At 34.4% G+C, this 25,870-nt stretch overlaps 1 protein-coding gene and 1 long non-coding RNA gene across 3 annotated transcripts in view; one reads left to right on the top strand and one right to left on the bottom strand.

Annotated features, from left to right (window-relative positions):
* The window catches only part of LOC122976553 (titin-like), a 326,074-nt gene that overhangs the window by 173,144 nt on the left and 127,060 nt on the right, over positions 1-25,870 (top strand). Inside the window, exons 50-61 of one of the 2 annotated variants that reach the window (XM_044345108.1) lie at positions 474-500; positions 1,701-1,724; positions 8,062-8,085; positions 8,577-8,600; positions 10,578-10,601; positions 10,706-10,789; positions 17,085-17,111; positions 19,221-19,244; positions 20,323-20,346; positions 20,824-20,847; positions 20,956-21,039; positions 21,250-21,330. The exons of the other annotated variant lie outside the window; for it this stretch is intronic. Coding sequence (XP_044201043.1) covers positions 474-500; positions 1,701-1,724; positions 8,062-8,085; positions 8,577-8,600; positions 10,578-10,601; positions 10,706-10,789; positions 17,085-17,111; positions 19,221-19,244; positions 20,323-20,346; positions 20,824-20,847; positions 20,956-21,039; positions 21,250-21,330 — 471 coding nt within the window. The remainder of the gene's footprint in view (positions 1-473; positions 501-1,700; positions 1,725-8,061; positions 8,086-8,576; positions 8,601-10,577; positions 10,602-10,705; positions 10,790-17,084; positions 17,112-19,220; positions 19,245-20,322; positions 20,347-20,823; positions 20,848-20,955; positions 21,040-21,249; positions 21,331-25,870) is intronic. 2 annotated transcript variants of the gene reach the window in all.
* On the bottom strand, positions 8,820-10,309 carry LOC122976565. Its single transcript, XR_006400963.1, has 3 exons — positions 10,073-10,309; positions 9,933-9,994; positions 8,820-9,759 (listed from the first exon to the last, which is right to left on the bottom strand). It is a non-coding gene; the product is annotated as an uncharacterized LOC122976565 (long non-coding RNA).

Raw genomic sequence — 25,870 nt, 5'->3', positions numbered from 1 at the left:
TCCACTCTGTTAATACTATTAATATTGTTCTATTTGTTAATGAGAACCTGTGTTTGTAAAGGCCACCGTCAACATCTGTAATTAATTCAGGTATTTAATCTCTACAACTTTCTCAACTAAACAAAACCACCAGATAAAAGAGCAGTTATGAATGTTACAAATGTATTATTAATACCCATGTTGCACAAGTTTGACATTCACAAAAGAAAATGTGAGTCAGGATGAATATGAACCAGCAGAATTTGCTGTCAGCTTTTGATGGTGGGTGTTAACCTGCTTCTGTGTTGAAACTGTAAACGACATCATCCTGATTCAGCTACAAATATTCACAACATGGTGTGTTTGAGCTCATGATGTTCATTGTTGAGTAACACACAGTCTGTTTACTGGCAAATAAACAGAAATTATGAAACAAAATATGATTATTGAAGAATTCCAGTGAGTTAACACACACTTATTCATCTTCAATACAGGCAATAATGATTACTGGAGAAGGCGAGGTAAGATCGAACATTTTCACATTGGTCACCTATTTGTCTTTAATAATTTTAGAGTATTTAACATGACAATATTTTAAATAATGTTCTGTTTTCATGCATCCAGCACTTAAAAGTAATTAATATCGAAACTTTTACAAGCAGAAACCAGTGTTTCAAATGCATTCAATGTACTTTTTAAAATAAATCGCTGAATTTGTTCATTTGTTGCTTTAAAGATTTTTTTACTGGTCATCAGTTTAATCAGTTATAACAGTTAAATAATTGTTTACATAGCAGGTTAATTGTAGAGATGTGGAGATGTAGCAACTACACTCAGATCACAATGATCATCTTCAGTTTAACCAAATAATATGAACCACTTTATTTAAAGTGAACATTATCAACATAAGTGTATTTTGGAAATGTCTATAGAGCTGCTTTAACCTACAGTATGTTACATAGTTGTGTCCACATGCAGTTTTACTATATATTACTATAACTAGAACTTGCATTGTGTGACAAATTAATATTTTCTATTTATAAAGCAGAGCAGGGGAATGACAGACACATTTTTACACATACATAGCAGTTCCACAGTCAAATTATAAGTCAGTAACAATATAACAAGATAGATCATGTAACTAATAATACCAATAAATAAATAAAATTTGACAAAACAATTAAAAAAGTATTTTTTTTCCAGAAGAGACGCTGTTTTTTGTGCTTTTTAAAAAATTGATAGAGCAAAATGAGTGATTAACATGAAGACACATGACACAGGACAAGACAAGAGGGACAAACAACAAAACAACAAAAAACTGGATTAAAACTTTTAGATTTTCTTATTGTAATACACACGCATGTGTGTGTTTTTTGTGCTTTTTCAATTTCGTTGATCACTAAGGGATGCATAAAAGTTTTCCACATCAATTGAAAAAAAAAGTCTCAAATTGGACACATTGTTAGTTGTTGTTGATTTAGTAATGTGATGTTTTCCTAACAGACAAATGAAGTTTTACAGTCATCAATCATACTGCTGTTAGTTTTAACAGATAAAATTAAAACATGTATTCTGACAAATAGATTTATTTGCAACTAAATACTGACAAAGACATATCTGACCAACATTTGTTTGAATAGCAGCAGTTAATAAACTTCTAATATGGATTCACTGTGTGATAGATGCATCATGGTTGTGACAATTCTTTATTCATTTCACAGCATTGGAAGTAAGGAGGAGACAGGGTAAGAAAAATTTTTTTTTTTCTTGAACTGTTATAAATTCAGTAAACTAGAAGTTTGACTGTCTGACAGATGTATTGTGGTTGTGACTATTCTTTTATCATTTAATACTGATCTCAACAATTTCTGAGGTCCATAAAACATCCACCCAGGACCTGGAAACTCTCAGTCTATCTAATGGAAATATGACAATAATTAGTTTATTTTTTAGTGTCAAATCACAAAAAAAGAAAGAGGACAATTACAAAAAGAGAAAATAATAACAACATACATTATATTAAACATACATGATACTATTGAGTTATAGGAGTGGCAAAAATTGGATTTAAGAGGTGAAGCGTCGACCATGAACCACAACGTCCCTGATTCATGTTTGATTAGGGACCTTTATTGATTGTTGTCCTCCATCTCTCTCTCCCCCCGTCCCTCATTTTCTGTCATCTCTCCACTGATACTAATCAATAATCAATAAAAGCATAGAATGCCTAATAAGTTATTACTTAAATAAAATCTGAATGGTGTAATCTTTGGAATAATGAGATAACCTGCATCCTGTGATGTGAGTGTACGTGGGGGAATGTGAGGTCTGAGAAGTTTTGACAGGTCAGGAGGTAATAGGTAGCAGTTTGTAGTTTGACTTGAATGAAACCGTAAACCAGTGAATCAGAAGAATTGTAGCAGCTGCATTTTGGACTTGTTGGATCTTTTTAATAGTACAGAATACAAGACCTGAATGACCATGAATGAGAATTTCTGCATCTGACTGTGTTAGAAATGGGTGAACTTGGACGATGTGACAGAGGTGGAAGAAAACTACTTTAGTGATGTTGCTGATGTGTCCCTCAAATCTAAGATAAATGAAATTACAGGACTTCTTTATCTCTTCTGCTTAGTGGCAACATCAGAAGACAACTTCCTAATCAGAGCTGCAAATGTAAAGTAGAGGTTCATTGATAAACACACTGAAAGGCACCAGAGACAGTCTGTCTTTCTGTATCTGTATGTCTGAAGTCTTTGAAGCCATAAAAAAGGCTTGAAGGTTCGATATTTAAAAGGTCAAGACCAGGCGAGTCTTCGGCTGTACTGCAGAGACTGTGTGTTGTCACTAAACTAAAACGTATGACTCATTACATTTTCTTTGGCTGATTCTTCCTCACCTCTGAGAACATTGTCAGAGTATTAGGAAAACCCATCTCTCATGACTCTACACATATTGTCCACTCTGTTAATACTATTAATATTGTTCTATTTGTTAATGAGAAGCTGTGTTTGTAAAGGCCACCTTCAACATCTGTAATTAATTCAGGTATTTAATCTCTACAACTTTCTCTACTAAACAAAACCACCAGATAAAAGAGCAGTTATGAATGTTACAAATGTATTATTAATACCCATGTTGCACAAGTTTGACATTCACAAAAGAAAATGTAACTTATAAAACCTAATTATGAAACAAAACATGATTAATGAAGAATTCCAGTGAGTTAACACACATTTATTCATCTTCTATACAGGAGCTGCTGAAAGGATATATCAAGGTAAGATAGAACATTTTCACATTGGTCACCTATTTGTCTTTAATAATTTTAGAGTATTTAACATGACAATATTTTAAATAATGTTCTGTTTTCATGCATCCAGCACTTAAAAGTAATTAATATCTAAACTTTTACACGCAAAAACCAGTGTTTCAAATGCATTCAATGTACTTTATTTTTAATTGCTGAATTTTAAAAATCAATTAAATAAAAAAGTCTCAAATTGGACACATTGTTAGTTGTTGTTGATTTAGTAATGTGATGTTTTCCTAACAGACAAATGAAGTTTTACAGTCATCAATCATATTGCTGTTAGTTTTAACAGATAAAATGAAAACATGTATTCTGACAAATAGATTTATTTGCAACTAAATACTGACAAAGACATATCTGACCAACATTTGTTTGAATAGCAGCAGTTAAAAAACTTCTAATATGGATTCACTGTGTGATAGATGTATCATGGTTGTGACAATTCTTTATTTATTTCACAGAGTTCAAAGAAAGGTTGGATGAGAGTAAGAACAACTTTTTTTTCTTGAACCATTATAACTGCAGTAAACTAGAAGTTTGACTGTCTGACAGATGTATTGTGGTTGTGACAATTCTTTTATCATTTAATACTGATCTCAACAATTTCTGAGGTCCATAAAACATCCACCCAGGACCTGGAAACTCTCAATCTATTTAATGGAAATATGACAATAATTAGTTTATTTTTTAGTGTCAAATTACAAAAAAAGAAAGAGGATAATTACAGAAAGAGAAAATAATAACAACATACATTATATTAAACATACATGATACTATTCAGTTATAGGAGTGGCAGAAATTGGATTTAAGAGGTGAAGCGTCGACCATGAACCACAACGTCCCTGATTCATGTTTGATTAGGGACCTTTATTGATTGTTGTTCTCCATCTCTCTCTCCCCCTGTCCCTCATTTTCTGTCATCTCTCCACTGATACTAATCAGTAAAAGCATAGAATGCCCAAAAAAGTTATTACTTAAATAAAATCTAAATGGTTTAATCTTTGGAATAATGAGATAACCTGCATCCTGTGATGTGAGTGTACGTGGGGGAATGTGAGGTCTGAGAAGTTTTGACAGGTCAGGAGGTAATAGGTAGCAGTTTGTAGTTTGACTTGAATGAAACCGTAAACCAGTGAATCAGAAGAATTGTAGCAGCTGCATTTTGGACTTGTTGGATCTTTTTAATAGTACAGAATACAAGACCTGAATGAGCATGAATGAGAATTTCTGCATCTGACTGTGTTATAAATGGGTGAACTTGGACGATGTGTCAGAGGTGGAAGAAAACTACTTTAGTGATGTTGCTGATGTGTCCCTCAAATCTAAGATAAATGAAATTACAGGACTTCTTTATCTCTTCTGCTTAGTGGCAACATCAGAAGACAACTTCCTAATCAGAGCTGAAAATGTAAAGTAGAGGTTCATTGATAAACACACTAAAAGGCACCAGAGACAGTCTGCCTTTCTGTATCTGTATGTCTGAAGTCTTTGAAGCCATAAAAAAGCCTTGAAGGTTCGATATTTAAAAGGTCAAGACCAGGCGAGTCTTCAGCTGTACTGCAGAGACTGTGTGTTGTCACTAAACTAAAACGTATGACTCATTACATTTTCTTTGGCTGATTCTTCCTCACCTCTGAGAACATTGTCAGAGTATTAGGGAAAACCCATCTCTCATGATTCTACACATATTGTCCACCCTGTTAATACTATTAATATTGTTATATTTGTTAATGAGAAGCTGTGTTTGTAAAGGTCACCTTCAACATCTGTAATTAATTCAGGTATTTAATCTCTACAACTTTCTCAACTAAACAAAACCACCAGATAAAAGAGCAGTTATGAATGTTACAAATGTATTATTAATACCCATGTTGCACAAGTTTGACATTCACAAAAGAAAATGTAACTTATAAAACCTAATTATGAAACAAAACATGATTAATGAAGAATTCCAGTGAGTTAACACACACTTATTCATCTTCAATACAGGAGCTGCTGAAAGGATATGGCAAGGTAAGATAGAACATTTTCACATTGGTCACCTATTTGTCTTTAATAATTGTAGAGTATTTAACATGACAATATTTTAAATAATGTTCTGTTTTCATGCATCCAGCACTTTAAAAGTAATGAATATCAAAACTTTTACATGCAAAAACCAGTGTTTCAAATGCATTCAATGTACTTTTTTTTTTAATCGCTGAATTTTAAAAGTCAATTAAATAAAAAAGTCTCAAATTGGACACATTGTTAGTTGTTGTTGATTAAGTAATGTGATGTTTTCCTAACAGACAAATGAAGTTTTACAGTCATCAATCATACTGCTGTTAGTTTTAACAGATAAAATTAAAACATGTATTCTGACAAATAGATTTAATCTGTTCACTTTTTAAGAGTAAAATCACAAAGTTTAAAAAGAAAGACAATTACAAAAAGAGAAAATAATAACAACACACATTGGGCCCTACCTTACACCCGGTGCAAAGCGGCGCTAAGCGCAGCGCAAGTCCCTTTGCTATTTTAAGACTGACGCAGTTGTCATTTTCCCGTCCAGCGCCCACATTGTTAAAATAGCAAATGCACTTGAACCCATCAGTGCGCCCATGGGCATGATGGTCCTAAAATAAGGTGTGGTCAGGTGCATTGCTATCTTGAGGCAGCAGAAAGCGATTGACCAACAGAAACCTGGTCTGAAGTCAATGGTGCAGTGTTTCACTGTTATTTTAAGTGTTATCAGGATAGTAATATGCGCCTACAGGCGGGTGCACAATGTACACTCTGCTTGTTACACACATGGACGCGCAGCAGCGCACAAACATGCAAAAGATAACAAATAAAAGGATTACAATGTGAAAGATTATTATTGTGTACATCAACATATTTTAAAAAATACATTTCATAATGCTTTGTCATAATATTTATCAGAATTAACTAATCGCAGTAATGACGGATTAAATTGTTTATTTATTTGACCAAATCGTGGCAATACATGTAGGATCGAACACAGATCGACTTTCCTGCTTAATCAATACATGATGACATGAGGAACACATGAGGAAATAAATGAGGTGAAAACAATGATTCAACTAAAGAAGGAAATAAATCTGGACAGCTTGTAGCTGCTGCCAGCAGCAGGATCAGAACCTTGGAGAGTTGATCAAGTCCTGATAACTCTGTATGATGATTCTTTACATGATTAAAATTAATGATTTAATTTTTGAACAATATTTAACAAATATTCTTTAACATTTTTGAGATTACAGTGATCAGGTTTCCAAACTTTCAGCAGTTAAAACCCTGCTGATTTGACCTTTTACTTCATGACTGAACAAAACGATTTTAAAGAAATCAAAGCTGTAACAAAAAAAATAAACCTTTTCAAAAACCAAACAAAGATAAATTTGCAACAAATTAATGACCAGGACCTTAAACTGGTGGTCTGGGGCCACGGGAGGGTCCAGGAGCAGCAGGGGTCAGTGTGCTCGTTATGGATCATGCGCTTTCACTTTGTGCACGAGCAGATTTGTTCCTCTGCAGAGAAGCGCTCCTTCTTACTACTTGGCAAATGCACCATTTTAATAGCAATTCGCCAAGATGCAAGTGCACCTGCCTCTGAAAGGGAACTGGAGATGACACTGTGATTTGTTTATTGCATGTTACGCCAAAAACACACCCATGATTAATTTGGAGACTATGGACAACCCCTCTGAACCATGCACCTGGCGCAGCGGCCATTTTTCTGCTGTTAAAATAGCAAAAGTGGATTTGGACACACCATCAATGCAATTCTGCCATGCACTTCACATCATTAAAATAGGGCCCAAAATATTAAACATACATGATACTATTCAGTTATAGGAGTGGCAAAAATTGGATTTAAGAGGTGAAGCGTCGACCATGAACCACAACGTCCCTGATTCATGTTTGATTAGGGACCTTTATTGATTGTTGTTCTCCATCTCTCTCTCCCCCCGTCCCTCATTCTCTGTCATCTCTCCACTGATACTAATCAATAATCAATAAAAGCAAATGGGTGAACTTGGACGACGCGACAGAGGTGAAAGAAAGTTACTTTAGTGATGTTGCTGATGTGTCCCTCAAATCTAAGATAAATGAAATTACAGGACTTCTTTATCTCTTCTGCTTAGTGGCAACATCAGAAGACAACTTCCTAATCAGAGCTGCAAATGTAAAGTAGAGGTTCATTGATAAACACACTGAAAGGCACAAGAGACAGTCTGCCTTTCTGTATCTGTATGTCTGAAGTCTTTGAAGCCATAAAAAAGCCTTGAAGGTTCGATATTTAAAAGGTCAAGACCAGGCGAGTCTTCAGCTGTACTGCAGAGACTGTGTGTTGTCACTAAACTAAAACGTATGACTCATTACATTTTCTTTGGCTGATTCTTCCTCACCTCTGAGAACATTGTCAGAGTATTAGGAAAACCCATCTCTCATGACTCTACACATATTGTCCACTCTGTTAATACTATTAATATTGTTCTATTTGTTAATGAGAAGCTGTGTTTGTAAAGGCCACCTTCAACATCTGTAATTAATTCAGGTATTTAATCTCTACAACTTTCTCAACTAAACAAAACCACCAGATAAAAGAGCAGTTATGAATGTTACAAATGTATTATTAATACCCTTGTTGCACAAGTTTGACATTCACAAAAGAAAATGTAACTTATAAAACCTAATTATGAAACAAAACATGATTAATGAAGAATTCCAGTGAGTTAATACACACTTATTCATCTTCAATACAGGAGCTGCTGAAAGGAGATGGCAAGGTAAGATAGAACATTTTCACATTGGTCACCTATTTGTCTTAAATAATTTTAGAGTATTTAACATGACAATATTTTAAATAATGTTCTGTTTTCATGCATCCAGCACTTAAAAGTAATTAATATCTAAACTTTTACAAGTAAAAACCAGTGTTTCAAATGCATTCAATGTACTTTATTTTAATTGCTGAATTTTAAAAATCAATGAAATAAAAAAGTCTCAAATTGGACACATTGTTAGTTGTTGTTGATTTAGTAATGTGATGTTTTCCTAACAAACAAATGAAGTTTTACAGTCATCAATCATACTGCTGTTAGTTTTAACAGACAAAATGAAAACATGTATTCTGACAAATAGATTTATTTGCAACTAAATACTGACAAAGACATATCTGACCAACATTTGTTTGAATAGCAGCAGTTAAAAAACTTCTAATATGGATTCACTGTGTGATAGATGCATCATGGTTGTGACAATTCTTTATTTATTTCAGAGTTCCTCAAAAAGTGGGATGAGGGTAAGAACAACTAATCTTTTTTCTTGAACTGTTATAAATTCAGTAAACTAGAAGTTTGACTGTCTGACAGATGTATTGTGGTTGTGACAATTCTTTTATCATTTAATACTGATCTCAACAATTTCTGAGGTCCATAAAACATCCACCCAGGACCTGGAAACTCTCAATCTATTTAATGGAAATATGACAATAATTAGTTTATTTATTAGTATGAAATCACAAAAAAAGAAAGAAGACAATTACAGAAAGAGAAAATAATAACAACATACATTATATTAAACATACATGATACTATTCAGTTATAGGAGTGGCAAAAATTGGATTTAAGTGTCTAATAATGTCACTACTATTACTACCCGGGTAGGATAATTAGTGTGTGTGTCTTATCTGTAACCCAATGAAAATGGGTATCACTTTAAATCAGATGTCCTCTGAGGGCAGTTCCTACAGTTGACCAACATCGTTTCTACAACCGTCCACAGAGTTACAGGCTGGACTCGCCATCTCTGATTCTATCTGGTCACAAAAAACCAACCTACACAGATACAGATAGTGCAGGATAATAAGTTATTTAGTTCTCTTTATGTGTTTAAGATGAGATCTCATTAAATTCTTTTCTCTCTCAGAATATCATACATCATATAACCAACAATTAAGGAAACACTTGTACTACATTGACCATATATTAACGACTGGTAATTTTAACATGAACAATTTGCCATGAATTTCTTTAAAACAGACGTCTTTTTAACTTAAACAATAAATTATTTACAGTGAATTTTCTCTCTGTCACATCAACATTTGTATTCTTACAGTAACAGATTGCTTATTATGAATTTCTAATGTCAAAACAATTAGCATTTTATCATTTATCTAAATTATTTGCTGTATTGTTACATTTTTATGCACCATTTTAATGAACTGTTAATCATGAAAATGAACTAAATTATCCTTTATGATTCACTTGACATGTACATCTAGTAACCAAAATCAGTTAAATTACCATTTAATGGCATTACAAAACATTAAAGTACACAAATCCCATTAAAACAGAGATTTTAATATTAGAAAACAGTGTAATGTTCCTTTAAAGTGTTGACACGGTGTCAGTTGTTCCATTAGCCAGAGCTAGCGATTAGCAGCTAGCGATCTTTTCAGGCTATAAAAACAATGATACAGTTGCATCAAAGCATGTAATAAACATCAGACCACATTTTAACAATCAGCGGATGGTTTTTATGAAAAGTATCTTGACTCAACAGGAAGTTTAATGCAGCTTCCCTCCACAGTGGCTAACACAACAACAGACTAGCAGACAACATGGCAACTCACCGGAGTTTCTCAACATTAATAACTGGACAGAAGTTGTTTCTCTCTCGCTCACAGTTGGACCTCTATTAAAAGATCAACTTATTAGCATTGTTACATGGACATTAATCTGACTTTTATGACTATTTTGCGGTGTTTCATACCAGGAAATGCTCGATATTCTTTGTTTACATGCTCACACACGTCTGCTGTGTTGGTAGTGCTGCTGCGGTAGAAAGAAGAGAGAGCACGTGTCTCCCTCAACATAACAGGCGCACTGTTTTTATGCGCCCAACAATATGTAATTACATCTCCAAATCACATATATGAGTTTTGTAGCCCTATAATCCATGTGAGTTACAAAAGTTTTCTACATCAATTAAATAAAAAGTCTCAAATTGGACACATTGTTAGTTGTTGTTGATTTAGTAATGTGATGTTTTCCTAACAGACAAATTAAGTTTTACAGTCATCAATCATACTGCTGTTAGTTTTAACAGATAAAATTAAAACATGTATTCTGACAAATAGATTTATTTGCAACTAAATACTGACAAAGACGTATCTGACCAACATTTGTTTGAATAGCAGCAGTTAAAAAACTTCTAATATGGATTCACTGTGTGATAGATGCATCATGGTTGTGACAATTCTTTATTTATTTCACAGAGTTCCAAGAAATGTTGGATAAGGGTAAGAACAACTTTTTTTTTGAACCGTTATAGCTGCAGTAAACTAGAAGTTTCACTGTCTGACAGATGTATTGTGGTTGTGACAATTCTTTTATCATTTAATAGTGAACTCAAAAATTCCTGAGATCAATAAAACATCCACCCAGGACCTGGAAACTGCTGAGTCCATAGATACCAGCAATGAAACTGGTGAGTGAAAAATATGAACCAGCAGAATTTGCTGTCAGCTTTTGATGGTGGGTGTTATCCTGCTTCTGTGTTGAAACTGTAAACGACATCATCCTGATTCAGAAGAAATATTCACAACATGGTGTGTTTGAGCTCATGATGTTCATTGTTGAGTAACACACAGTCTGTTTACTGGTAAATAAACATTATATTATTAATGAACATTATAAAACAAAACATGATTAATGAAGAATTCCAGTGAGTTAACACACACTTATTCATCTTCAATACAGGAGCTGCTGAAAGGAAATGGCAAGGTAAGATAGAACATTTTCACATTGGTCACCTATTTGTCTTTAATCATTTTAGAGTATTTAACATGACAATATTTTAAATAATGTTTTGTTTTCATGCATCCAGCACTTAAAAGTAATTAATATCTAAACTTTTACAAGCAAAAACCAGTGTTTCAAATGCATTCAATGCACTTTTTTTTAATTGCTGAATTTAAAAATCAATTGAAAAAATAGTCTGAAATTGGACACATTGTTAGTTTTCACTGTGTGATAGATGCATCATGGTTGTGACAATTCTTTATTTATTTCACAGAGATGCTGAAAAAGTTGAGACAGGGTAAGAACAACTTTTTTTAAAAACTGCAGTAAACTAGAAGTTTGACTGTCTGACAGATGTATTGTGGTTGTGACAATTCTTTTATCATTTAATACTGATCTCAACAATTTCTGAGGTCCATAAAACATCCACCCAGGACCTGGAAACTCTCAATCTATTTAATGCAAATATGACAATAATTAGTTTATTTTTTAGTGTCAAATCACAAAAAAAGAAAGAAGACAATTACAGCTGTTCTGACCAGAAAGAACATGAAGCTTCACTGTAACTTACATTCAGACAAACTAATGCGGCAGCTACAATTAATCTGTGACTCCAACATTTATCTTCCAAGAGGATGAGACTCTTTGTGTCCCCACTTTCAGGTGTTATGGTAATAAAGTGGTGACGTCTAAAGCCAGGTATTACAGTCACAGCGATAATATCTACTCTAAAATGTTGGACCTTTAAATCCAGTCCTAATCAGAACACAGAGGACTGTGAGTAGCCTATGATGGTTGCCTAGTTTAAATAATTTGACCCCTCAAATACAACATTGAGCCCTATTTTTCGTGATAGTGAAACGACTAGCACAAGCAGCACACAGATAGTTTGGTATTTTCCTGACCTTAACATTTGCTTTGCCTGTTTGTGTGGTGTTGTGGAGCGCAGCGCTGCATGCAGGGTGAACTGCCAGGACGAGACGCGCAGATAAGCAGCAGAACCACATTGTTTCTGGAGCAAAGTCGCTCCGCTGCTACTTGGTGATTTTATCAACAAGAACAAACTAAATATTTGCTGTAAATGTGCTGCAATAACGGAATAATGCTTAAAATAAAATAAAGTTATTTCAATTAAACATTCTCCACCTAAAATGGGCAGCCTGATATGTTGATAAATCTGAAGCCTCTGAGGTGCTGTGCCAGAGCGCAGTGCCATTACGCACGTTGGTTCACTGTGTTTACCTTCATTAAATCAGCTGAAAACGACACCAGGATCATGGAACAAATCTCACTCCAAGCTGAAGTCAAAAGTCGCCTTTGGTGATTCACAGGGCCGCTGCTAACCATTTGGAGGCCCTAAGCATAATTGGTCATGGGGGCCCAGTTTTCTCTTCTTCCGTTTTTCAGCTTTTTTTCAGAGATTCATGTTGTCTCTTACTTTCCCTTAATCCTCATTCAGGGGCGGAGCTAGACTCTCAGCACAGAGGGGGCGAAGCATTCTCAAGGGGTCTTTCTAAAACAGTCATTTTAAAATTCACAACTGTAAAATAGCTGATATATCCTATTCATAATCACTAATTGTTACTGAGCCATGCAAGCCTATGTCTCAGGAAATATACAGTGAAGCCACTTTGAGACAAGCTTGTTCTGAAGAACAAAAAAGAAAACAGGTTGCCAGCCGCGTTCAAATGTTTCAGTACTGAGGACAGCATGTGGTGCTCTACATACACCGACTGATGAACAGTTCAGCACCACCAATAGATAAGGACAAGCCAGGTGCTCTGTCTCCGTACCATGTCTTTCTAACACGGGAATAACATAAACATACAATAGACACAGCGGTCTACAACACTACAAGACCTGTTCAAATACAAAGCAGACAGTCTACAACACCACAGGCAGTGACACAGACAGGTGCTGAGATGCAGTAAACATGGAGTTAAACAACACATTAATCTCACATTATGACTGATTTCTTCATGACCAACTTTTAAGTTAATAAAGACTAATTATGGATGTTTCACTCATCAGTTGTTGTTCCTGCTTAGACTGCATTTGTGTATTTCTCCGTCCTCCATGGAACAAAATTTTTATATATTAGGTAAAAACATCTAATCAGCCTGAATTGAGTGATAGGGTACATACAATGAAAAAACCAACGGTGGGCCTGTCCATTACTAATTTATATATGTTTTTCAATTTGTGTTAAAATTTGTGTTACACAACAGTGTTTACACTGCAATGTGTCTCAAGAATAAAATAAGAGATGTTACTTTTGCTGAAAAGAACGTTGGAAAAGAGGATATGATGAGCCCTGCAAACCCGACGTGTCATTCATAAAAAGGTAGAATATCGAGTTATAACCGATCAGTCTGATATGTGTAGAGGTGTGTGTGGTTATAATGTATCAGTCTGGTGTCGTTTTCAGATGATTTAATGAAGGTAAACGCAGTGAACCAACGTGCGTAATGGCACTGCGCTCTGGCACAGCACCTCAGAGGCTTCAGATTTATCAACATATCAGACTTTATTACCATAACACCTGAAAGTGGGGACACAAAGAGTCTCATTGTCCTCCCTGTTCTGGCGCCAGTGTGTTGAGCACTGGGCAAGTTCAACACAGGAGTACAAACTTCTGAGGACGGGAAGATGCTTAATAAAATAAAATGAAATGTAATATAGACTGATCTGTTTGTTTTAATACCTTTATATTAATGTAAATGTGGTGATATCTGTACATATAGAGCCCCAGAGGCAGCGCTGCTGTTCTGACCAGAAAGAACATGAAGCTTCACTGTAACTTACATTCAGACAAACTAATGTGGCAGCTACAATTAATCTGTGACTCCAACATTTATCTTCCAAGAGGATTATATCATATATCAAAATGCTACGGAGACATTAGAACCAGCGGTGAATCACCAAGGAGCTACACAGATCGGTTTCCTCCCCGGGATGACGACGCAGGACTCGGGCTGCTAGCAGCTGAGATGACCGGCTGCTTTCACCCGGCCAGCGGCTCCTCACATCTCCGAAAACTTTGCAGCAGATTTACAAACAGATGTTATTTAAATAAACTGACCACATATTTGAAGCCTACGTGGATAATTTCTCGCCTGAAAAAATATTTAATCTTAATAAAGTGAGATATTAACAGTCCAAGAGTGAAAATTACAACAGTCTGGCTCAAAATCTCCGCCATGACACCTCGCTCTGGGATATCCGATCTGTGTCGCATCGCAAGGCACACTGGGTAATGTAGGCCCAGCAAGGGTCCGCCTCCCTACGACAAAACGATGACAGAAAGTTGAAACTGAAAAAGAGAAAGTTGAAACTGAAACATGTGACACTTAAAAAATACTGATAGCGTAAAAAAATCTGAAGACTGACATTGAAAAACACATCATTACACAAAAAATATCAAAATAAAATAAGATGATAAAATTGTGAGATTGTAATTTTTTAATGTCCGTGTTTTATTTTTCGAGGAACTTGTTTCAATGCCAATATTTTCTTTCTCAGTTCAGATTTTGTTTTGAATGCCAAATTATATTTTCAATGCCAAAATGTAAATGTCACTGTTCTGGCCCCACTGTTTTTTTTGTTTTTTTTTTTTTTTGTTTAGTTTTTTTTTACAAAAACCAGTGTTTCAAATGCATTCAATGTACTTTTTTTAAATTGCTGAATTTTAAAAATCAATTGGAAAAAAAAGTCTCAAATTGGACACATTGTTAGTTGTTGTTGATTTAGTAATGTGATGTTTTCCTAACAGACAAATGAAGTTTTACAGTCATCAATCATACTGCTGTTAGTTTTAACGGATAAAATTAAAACATGTATTCTGACAAATAGGTTTATTTGCAACTAAATACTGACAAAGACATATCTGACCAACATTTGTTTGAATAGCAGCAGTTAAAAAACTTCTAATATGGATTCACTGTGTGATAGATGCATCATGGTTGTGACAATTCTTTATTTATTTCACAGAGTTCCTAAAAAGGTTGGATAAGGGTAAGAACAACTTTTTTTTTCTTGAACCGTTATAACTGCAGTAAACTAGAAGTTTGACTGTCTGACAGATGTATTGTGGTTGTGACAATTCTTTTATCATTTAATACTGATCTCAACAATTTCTGAGGTTCATAAAACATCCACCCAGGACCTGGAAACTCTCAATATATTTAATGGAAATATGACAATAATTAGTTTATTTTTTAGTGTCAAAACCCAAAAAAAGAAATAAGACAATTACAGAAAGAGAAAATAATAACAACATAAATTATATCAAACATACATGATACTATTCAGTTATAGGAGTGGCAGAAATTGGATTTAAGAGTTGAAGCGTCGACCATGAACCACAACGTCCTGATTCATGTTTGATTAGGGACCTTTATTGATTGTTGTTCTCCATCTCTCTCTCCCCCCGTCCATCATTTTCTGTCATCTCTTCACTGATACTAATCATTAAAAACATAGAACGCCCAAAAAATTATTACTGAAATAAAATTTGAATGGTGTGCAAGCACCTCTTTCCTGACCTCATCACTGAAATACCAACAATTAAGGTAAAGCACACCCTCGAGTGTAATATTGCAATTATACAGCATTTACCAACAAAATGAAATATATAAACAAAATGTATTCATATTGTGAGGCAGTTCGCTCTAAAAATAAACGTTTTGCTTGTGTTATCTCCGTTTCCATGGAAATACATGGGTTATTACTAATACCTGTAAAACAATCACTCACAGCAGTAGACTCATATGTAATGAAACCTAGTTAACTACTCCAGCAAGTAGGCCGACCCTTAGTAACGACCTAGCAACAGAGATGATTTCTATTCCATGTTGAGTCAACCAGCCAACTTCAGCTATTGCTTTCTAGATATCGTTGGATTTCCAAAACTGAATAAATACCTCACATATAAACACAAAACTGCTTTGCTAGCTCAATCTTCTTGTAACTAAAGTATCCACTGAAAGAAATAATTTTTCCATGGACAGATTTAGCTATTGCGTTTACAAACTTCACAGACATTTTTAAGCTAGTGGCGCCATGTCACAGACTCACCGGCACAGCTGATGGAGGATGCCGGAGTGGAGGCTCAGATAGACTCTCAACTGAAGGGAAAATGGCTAAGTTTTGCTGTGTATGGGGGTGCCAGGTAACGATGAAGAGTGAAAAAAGGTTCGAGTTGTGTGTGTGTGTGTGACTGTGTGCGTGTGTAACTTGTCTCACAGTCTCAAAAATCAATCCACTCAGTAAAGGATCCGTTTTTTCCCCCCACAACCTCTAATCAGTTCAGTTCAATCCATTTTCACAAACATAAAAGAAAGACAACTCAAAACCCCACTCCGGGTTTTCACCGCAGATCTCCCACAAAACAAAGGAAAGACACTAGCAAAGCAACACAGTACATATAATAAAGCCAAGAGAAACATCAGATAGGTCGGACCACCGTGTTTAACTAAATATCTCCAAACAGTTACGGCTTAAAATGACAACAGAAAAAAACAACTTTGCCAAGTTCACATATCTCCGCAATTCAAATTAACCACCAGTTGTCAAACCAGAAATGACTGTTGTTGTTAGCCCGACGTCACGATTTGTAGTTCTAATGAATGGTGGAGTAATATTTTTAGTGATGAGGCTTATTTCATTTGAGCACGGCAAGATGTGCTGTCATGCTGATTTGAGCACGTTCTAAATGTCTCGTTGACCAATCAGATTGTTTGGTCGGAACTACGTGTTGTATAACTGTAATTAATTAAGGTATTTAATCTCTTCAACTTTCTCAACTAAACAAAACCAGCAGATAAAAGAGCAGTTATGAATGTTACAAATGTATTATTAATACCCATGTTGCACAAGTTTGACATTGACAAAAGAAAATGTAACTTATAAAACCTAATTATGAAACAAAACATGATTAATGAAGAATTCCAGTAACACACACTTATTCATCTTCAATACAGGAGAAGCTGCTGAAAGGATATGGCAAGGTAAGATAGAACATTTTCACATTGGTCACCTATTTGTCTTTAATAATTTTAGAGTATTTAACATGACAATATTTTAAATAATGTTCTGTTTTCATGCATCCAGCACTTAAAAGTAATTAATATCTAAATTTTTACAAACAAAAACCAGTGTTTTAAATGCATTTAATGCACTTTTTTTAATTACTGAATTTTGAAAAACAATTAAATTAACTCTCAAATTAGACACATTGTTAGTTGTTGTTGATTTAGTAATGTGATGTTTTCCTAACAGACAAATGAAGTTTTACAGTCATCAATCATACTGCTGTTAGTTTTAACAGATAAAATTAAAACATGTATTCTGACAAATAGATTTATTTGCAACTAAATACTGACAAAGACATATCTGACCAACATTTGTTTGAATAGCAGCAGTTAAAAAACTTCTAATATGGATTCACTGTGTGATAGATGCATCATGGTTGTGACAATTCTTTATTTATTTCACAGAGATGCTGAACAGGTTGAGAAAGGGTAAGAACAACTTATTTTTTTTCTTGAACCACTATAACTGCAGTAAACTAGAAGTTTGACTGTCTGACAGATGTATTGTGGTTGTGACAATTCTTTTATCATTTAATACTGATCTCAACAATTTCTGAGGTCCATAAAACATCCACCCAGGACCTGGAAACTCTCAATATATTTAATGCAAATATGACAATAATTAGTTTATTTTTAGTGTCAAATCACAAAAAAAGAAAGAAGACAATTACAGAAATAGAAAATAATAACAACATACATTATATTAAACATACATGATACTATTCAGTTATAGGAGTGGCAAAAATTGGATTTGAGAGGTGAAGCGTCGACCATGAACCACAACGTCCCTGATTCATGTTTGATTAGGGACCTTTATTGATTGTTGTTCTCCATCTCTCTCTGAATGTAAATGAAATTACAGGACTTCTTTATCTCTTCTGCTTAGTGGCAACATCAGAAGACAACTTCCTAATCAGAGCTGAAAATGTAAAGTAGAGGTTCATTGATAAACACACTGAAAGGCACCAGAGACAGTCTGCCTTTCTGTATCTGTATGTCTGAAGTCTTTGAAGCCATAAAAAAGTCTTGAAGGTTCGATATTTAAAAGATCAAGACCAGGCGAGTCTTCAGCTGTACTGCAGAGACTGTGTGTTGTCACTAAACTAAAACGTATGACTCATTACATTTTCTTTGGCTGATTCTTCCTCACCTCTGACAACATTGTCAGAGTATTAGGAAAACCCATCTCTCATGACTCTACACATATTGTCCACTCTGTTAATACTATTAATATTGTTCTATTTGTTAATGAGAAGCTGTGTTTGTAAAGGCCACCTTCAACATCTGTAATTAATTCAGGTATTTAATCTCTACAACTTTCTCAACTAAACAAAACCACCAGATAAAAGAGCAGTTATGAATGTTACAAATGTATTAATAATACCCATGTTGTACAAGTTTGACATTCACAAAAGAAAATGTAACTTATAAAACCTAATTATGAAACAAAACATGATTCATGAAGAATTCCAGTGAGTTAACACACACTTGTTCATCTTCAATACAGGAGAAGATGCTGAAAGGAGATGGCAAGGTAAGATAGAACATTTTCACATTGGTCACCTATTTGTCTTTAATAATTTTAGAGTATTTAACATGACAATATTTTAAATAATGTTCTGTTTTCATGCATCCAGCACTTAAAAGTAATTAATATCTAAACTTTTACAAACAAAAACCAGTGTTTCAAATGCATTCAATGTACTTTTTTTAATTGCTGAATTTTAAAAACAATTAGATAAAAAAGTCTCAAATTGGACACATTGTTAGTTGTTGTTGATTTAGTAATGTGATGTTTTCCTAACAGACAATTGAAGTTTTACAGTCATCAATCATACTGCTGTTAGTTTTAACAGATAAAATTAAAACATGTATTCTGACAAATAGATTTATTTGCAACTAAATACTGACAAAGACATATCTGAGCAACATTTGTTTGAATAGCAGCAGTTAAAAAACTTCTAATATGGATTCACTGTGTGATAGATGCATCATGGTTGTGACAATTCTTTATTCATTTCACAGAGTATCTAGAAAAGAAGAGATACGGTAAGAACAACTATTTTTTTTCTTGAACCGTTATAACTGCAGTAAACTAGAAGTTTGACTGTCTGACAGATGTATTGTGGTTGTGACAATTCTTTTATCATTTAATACTGATCTCAACAATTTCTGAGGTCCATAAAACATCCACCCAGGACCTGGAAACTCTCAATCTATTTAATGGAAATAAGACAATAATGTTTTTTTTTTTTAGTGTCAAATCACAAAAAAAGAAAGAAGACAATTACAGAAAGAGAAAATAATAACAACATACATTATATTAAACATACATGATACTATTCAGTTATAGGAGTGGCAGAAATTGGATTTAAGAGGTGAAGCGTCGACCATGAACCACAACGTCCCTGATTCATGTTTGATTAGGAACCTTTATTGATTGTTGTTCTCCATCTCTCTCTAAATATAAATGAAATTACAGGACTTCTTTATCTCTTGTGCTTAGTGGCAACATCAGAAGACAACTTCCTAATCAGAGCTGAAAATGTAAAGTAGAGGTTCATTGATAAACACACTGAAAGGCACCAGAGACAGTCTGCCTTTCTGTATCTGTATGTCTGAAGTCTTTGAAGCCATAAAAAAGCCTTGAAGGTTCGATATTTAAAAGGTCAAGACCAGGCGAGTCTTCAGCTGTACTGCAGAGACTGTGTGTTGTCACTAAACTAAAACGTATGACTCATTACATTTTCTTTGGCTGATTCTTCCTCACCTCTGACAACGTTGTCAGAGTATTAGGAAAACCCATCTCTCATGACTCTACACATATTGTGGACTCTGTTAATACTATTAATATTGTTCTATTTGTTAATGAGAAGCTGTGTTTGTAAAGGCCACCTTTAACGTCTGTAATTAATTCAGGTATTTAATCTCTACAACTTTCTCAACTAAACAAAACCACCAGATAAAAGAGCAGTTATGAAAGTTACAAATGTATTATTAATACCCATGTTGCACAAGTTTGACATTGACAAAAGAAAATGTAACTTATAAAACCTAATTATGAAACAAAACATGATTAATGAAGAATTGCAGTGAGTTAACACACACTTATTCATCTTCAATACAGGAGAAGCTGAAAGGGCAAGGCAAGGTAAGATAGAACATTTTCACATTGGTCACCTATTTGTCTTTTAGAGTATTTAACATGACAATATTTTAAATAATGTTCTGTTTTCATGCATCCAGCACTTAAAAGTAATTAATATCTAAACTTTTACAAGCAAAAACCAGTGTTTCAAATGTATTCAATGTACTTTTTTTAATTGCTAAAAATCAATTAAATAAAAAAGTCTCAAATTGGACACATTGTTAGTTGTTGTTGATTTAGTAATGTGATGTTTTCCTAACAGACAAATGAAGTTTTACAGTCATCAATCATACTGCTGTTAGTTTTAACAGATAAAATTAAAACATGTATTCTGACAAATAGATTTATTTGCAACTAAATACTGACAAAGACATATCTGACCAACATTTGTTTGAATAGCAGCAGTTAAAAAACGTCTAATATGGATTCACTGTGTGATAGATGCATCATGGTTGTGACAATTCTTTATTCATTTCACAGCGTTCCAAGAAAGGTGGGATAAGGGTAAGAACAACTTTTTTTTTCCTTGAACCGTTATAACTGCAGTAAACTAGAAGTTTGACTGTCTGACAGATGTATTGTGGTTGTGACAATTCTTTTATCATTTAATAGTGAAGTCAAAAATCTCTGAGATCAATAAAACATCCACCCAGGACCTGGAAACTGCTGAGTCCCCAGATACCAACAATGAAACTGGTGAGTGAAACATGATTATACTGACCCAGTAAGACCCAGATTATGAAACAACTGGAACTTTTCTTCAACCATTTTGTATGGGGGGATTTTTTTCTTTTTGGTTTGTAAAAACTTTATAAAATTTGTTACCACTTTAACTGTTTTATCAGAAGCGTGTGACAGATGCATTGTGACTGTGACAGTTCTTTTAACTTTTTAACATTTTAACAGAGAGACCAGCAAGTCTTGTAGAAGTAGCATCTCCCCAGGACACAACATCTACTGGGCCTCCAGAAACCAGTAATGAAACTGGTAAGTGAAATGTTTTAATCTCCAACAGGTTTGACGGCCAAAGCCATGACAGTCAGATTTCACCCGTTGAAAGCACCAATTATATTCCCCACAGTAACTGCATTTACATTCTTTCTGTACTTAAGCACCATTTTGAGATACTTAAACTTCACTCGAGTGTTTCCATTTTATGCTACTTTATATTTCATCTCCATTTCAGAGGGAAGTATATACTTTTTACTCAACTACATTTATCTGACAGCTACAGTTACTGGGTACCTTGTAGATTCCACTTTTACATACAAATCATGTGATCAGTCAGATAAGGCTATTCTCCTGTCTCAATCTATTTAATGGAGATATGTCAATAATCTGTTATTTTTTTAAGAGTAAAATCACAAAGTTCAAAAAGAAAGAAGACAATTACAGAAAGAGAAAATAATAACAACATACATTATATTAAACATACATGATACTATTCAGTTATAGGAGTGGCAAAAATTGGATTTAAGAGGTGAAGCGTCGACCATGAACCACAACGTCCCTGATTCATGTTTGATTAGGGACCTTTATTGATTGTTGTTCTCCATCTCTCTCTCCCCCCGTCCCTCATTTTCTGTCATCTCTACACTGATACTAATCAATAATCAATAAAAGCATAGAACAACCAATCAGTTATTAATTAAAATCTCAATGGTTTAATCTTTGGAATAATGAGATAACCTGCATCCTGTGATGTGAGTGTTCGTGGGGGAATGTGAGGTCTGAGAAGTTTTGACAGGTCAGGAGGTAATAGGTAGCAGTTTGTAGTTTGACTTGAATGAAACCGTAAACCAGTGAATCAGAAGAATTGTAGCAGCTGCATTTTGGACTTGTTGGATCTTTTTAATAGTACAGAATACAAGACCTGAATGAGCATGAATGAGAATTTCTGCATCTGACTGTGTTAGAAATGGGTGAACTTGGACGATGTGTCAGAGGTGGAAGAAAACTACTTTAGTGATGTTGCTGATGTTTCCCTCAAATCTAAGATAAATGAAATTACAGGACTTCTTTATCTCTTCTTGCACTGTGACAGATTATTATTTTCTATTTATAAAGCAGAGCAGGGGAATGACAGACACATTTTTTACACATACATAGCAGTTCCACAGTCAAATTATAAGTCAGTAACAATAGAACAAGATAGATGATGTAACTAATAATACCAATAAATAAATAAAATTTGACAAAACAATTAAACAACTATTTTTTTTCCAGAAGAGAAGCTGTTTTTTGTGCTTTTTAAAAAATTGATAGTGCAAAATGAGTGGTTAACATGACGACACATGACACAGGACAAGACAAGAGGGACAAACAACAAAACAACAACAAAAAACTGGATTAAAACTTTTAGATTTTCTTATTGTAATACACACGCATGTGTGTGTTTTTTGTGATTTTCCAATTTCATAGATCACTAAGGGATGCATAAAAGCTTCATCATCATTTTTTTTTTTTTAAAGTCTAATTGGACACATTGTTAGTTGTTGTTGATTTAGTAATGTGATGTTTTCCTAACAAACAAATGAAGTTTTACAGTCATCAATCATACTGCTGTTAGTTTTAACAGATAAAATTAAAACATGTATTCTGACAAATAGATTTATTTGCAACTAAATACTGACAAAGACATATCTGACCAACATTTGTTTGAATATCAGCAGTTAAAAAAACTTCTCATATGGATCCAATGTTTGATAGATGCATCATGGTTGTGACAATTCTTTATTCATTTCACAGAGATGTCAGTGTTGCTTCCACCTGTCCAAGAAACATCCACCCAGGACCTGGAAACTGCTAATGAAACTGGTGAGAGAAATATTATTGTATCCAGTCAGAATGATGCCAAAAGTTACAGCAGCAACTGCAGTAAACTAAAACTCTGTGTGACCTGCATGTATTAGATATATTGTAATTCTGATAGTTCTTTTATCATTTTACAGAGAAGTCACCAATGATTCCTGATCACGCTGAAACACGCTGCTGATGGATGAACAGACAGCAGATCCAGAAGATGAGGCCCAAAGCTGAAGTACTTCGGGTTTGTTTTTACTAAAAAAAACCCTGCAGGATTATACCAAACAACAGATTTGTTGTCTGTCAGGACAGAAGTTCAGGGTTTCATCACTGAATGTAACTGCTTTGGGCTGATCCTTCCCAACAGATGTGACTACAAACAGAGTTAAATGCTGACAGCTGTGAGCAGGACTGTGTGAAATACCTGCAGCCAGGTGGAGGTTTGTGGTTGTGCATCTCTAAATTAATTTATTAAGTTGACAGTGGTTACTGTATTTGAGTTATTGTGGGTTTTTTTTTTTCATCCAAATCCCTTCATTTTACATTTTGCTCTGTTTCATTGTCTCTTTCATGAGCTGTAGTTTAGTTTTTAGTGACTCTAACTTAGATTTAAGTCTAAAAAAGAAAAGAAGAAACTTCAGTTATTTTGTGATACCTTTGAACTCATAATATCAATACCAACATGAGCATTTGGTGGCACAATATTAAGACTCAGTGTCACTGTGAAGATGTAATTTTTTATTGTAGAGAAGCTACAATAAGAGAGCTTATGAGGGTCAGATGATTACTGGTTTTCTAGAGAGATTTGATGATGGAAATGGGGAGTTCTGAGGAACATTTTAAACTGCTAACATGTAAAAGAGAAGAAACCAGTTGTTGATTGTGGAGGTAAAAACTTCAGCAGATGATCCAGAACGCGGCAGCATGTCTGGTCTTCAACCAGCCCAAAACAGCACACGTCACCCTGCTGTTCATGTCCCTCCACTGGCTCCCAGTTGCTGCTCACATCAAATTCAAAACCCTGACACTTGCTTATAAAACAGCAACTTAAACGGTTCCCACCTACCTGAACTCTCTCATTCAGGTCTACAATCCCTCCTGCTCACTACGCTCTGCAAATGAAAGGCGCCTGATACCACAACAGGGCTCTAAGTCGCTACTAGACTCTTGTCTTCTGTAGTTCCTCGGTGGTGGAACGAGTTACCAAACTCTGCAGAGTCCCTCTCAATCTTTGAGAAAAGACTGAAGACCCAGCTCTTTCATAAACACCTCTGCACTTGATGGACTGAAGGAAGAGAAAAAACAAAACAAACAAAAACAAAACAAATCTGCTTCTATGCACTCTATGTCTTGCCTCTGTGCACTGCCTGTTGGCATCTACATCCTATTGGACTCAAACTTAGTTTCATGGTACTTAACTGGTGTTGTTCTCTCCTGACTAGATCCTTGTTTGTGTTGTATCAGCTCTCAGATGTACGTCGCTTTGGATTAAAGCGTCTGCTAAATGAAATTATAAATTGTAAAAAAAACAGGATGTGTTGAGTCTCTGGAAGAGAACAATTTTATTCCTATAATGTAAAATGTCTCAGGTTTTTAAATGTTATTACAAGCTGCTGCTGCTGCTGCTGCTGATGATGATGATGTCAGCACTTGTGTTTTGTTTCTTTTCTTGATGCTTTTTATGTTCTATGTAAAAAAAACTTTGAATTGTCTTGTTGTTAAAATGTGCTGTACTAATAAACTTGCCTTGTTCTCACAGTATGACATCTTTATTTATGTTTTTTGGTTACAAACAGAGGTAAGTGTACTGTAAGAATAAGGGGATCATATTTTGATATTCTATTATAACTAAACATCTTTATTTAAGATTTCAGGGGCAGCGTATTTTAATAGACCAACATCCTCTATCAAATAATGCTCCCACTACAGAATCATTTTATATTACATCACTACTCACTCCATGTATACTGTAAGAATAAGGGGAGAAAGTTGAAATACTCTATTATAACATCTTTATTATTATGACCCCAAAGACAGTAAAATGTTCTATAAATTTTAATTTCATGTGGAGAAATAAAACCTACTATATTTTAAATCCCAGCTAGTTAAAAGGTGGTTTAAAAGCTTTAGATTTGGAGTTGCTTGTCAGAATAAACTGGATTAGGAAATATCTCTCTATGTGGTTTCACATAACAGCAACTCCACACATTCTGTATGAGTAAATAAATCATGATACACTACAAATGTTTGATTTATAAGAAAGTAAAACCTTTTACCAACTATTCACTCACATATAGTATATGTAATGTATAAATGTGTATAAAGTCTCGACAGCAAGGTTACATAGATTGACAGTGGTGCACTATATTGACTCCTGAATCATTTCTCACTATCGTAGTCTTACTTGGAATTATTTGTATATTTGTATAATATATAATTACTTATATTATACACATGAAAATGGTGGTTTAGGTTGAATGTCTTTCATTGCTTGATCATAGTTTGAAAGCTTCAGCGATACAAAGATTGTATAATAACGCTAATTGGTTTTCATCCAAGTTTTTATGTCTCCAAGTGGTTCATTTGTGGGAAAGATTTTATCTTTTTTTTTTTTTAATGTTATCTCAACCTTCGATGAAAAATGTGTTAACCTCTTGTTCTAATTTTTCCCCATTTTTTATAAATTCAGTGTTCAGATTTGTGTATCAGAACTTTGTTTTTT

The sequence above is a fragment of the Thunnus albacares genome, chromosome 24 (assembly GCF_914725855.1).
Source record: "Thunnus albacares chromosome 24, fThuAlb1.1, whole genome shotgun sequence".
NCBI classification, from domain to species: domain Eukaryota; kingdom Metazoa; phylum Chordata; class Actinopteri; order Scombriformes; family Scombridae; genus Thunnus; species Thunnus albacares.
Note: the sequence above shows the minus strand (reverse complement) of the source record. Positions and strands in the feature narration are given on the sequence as shown.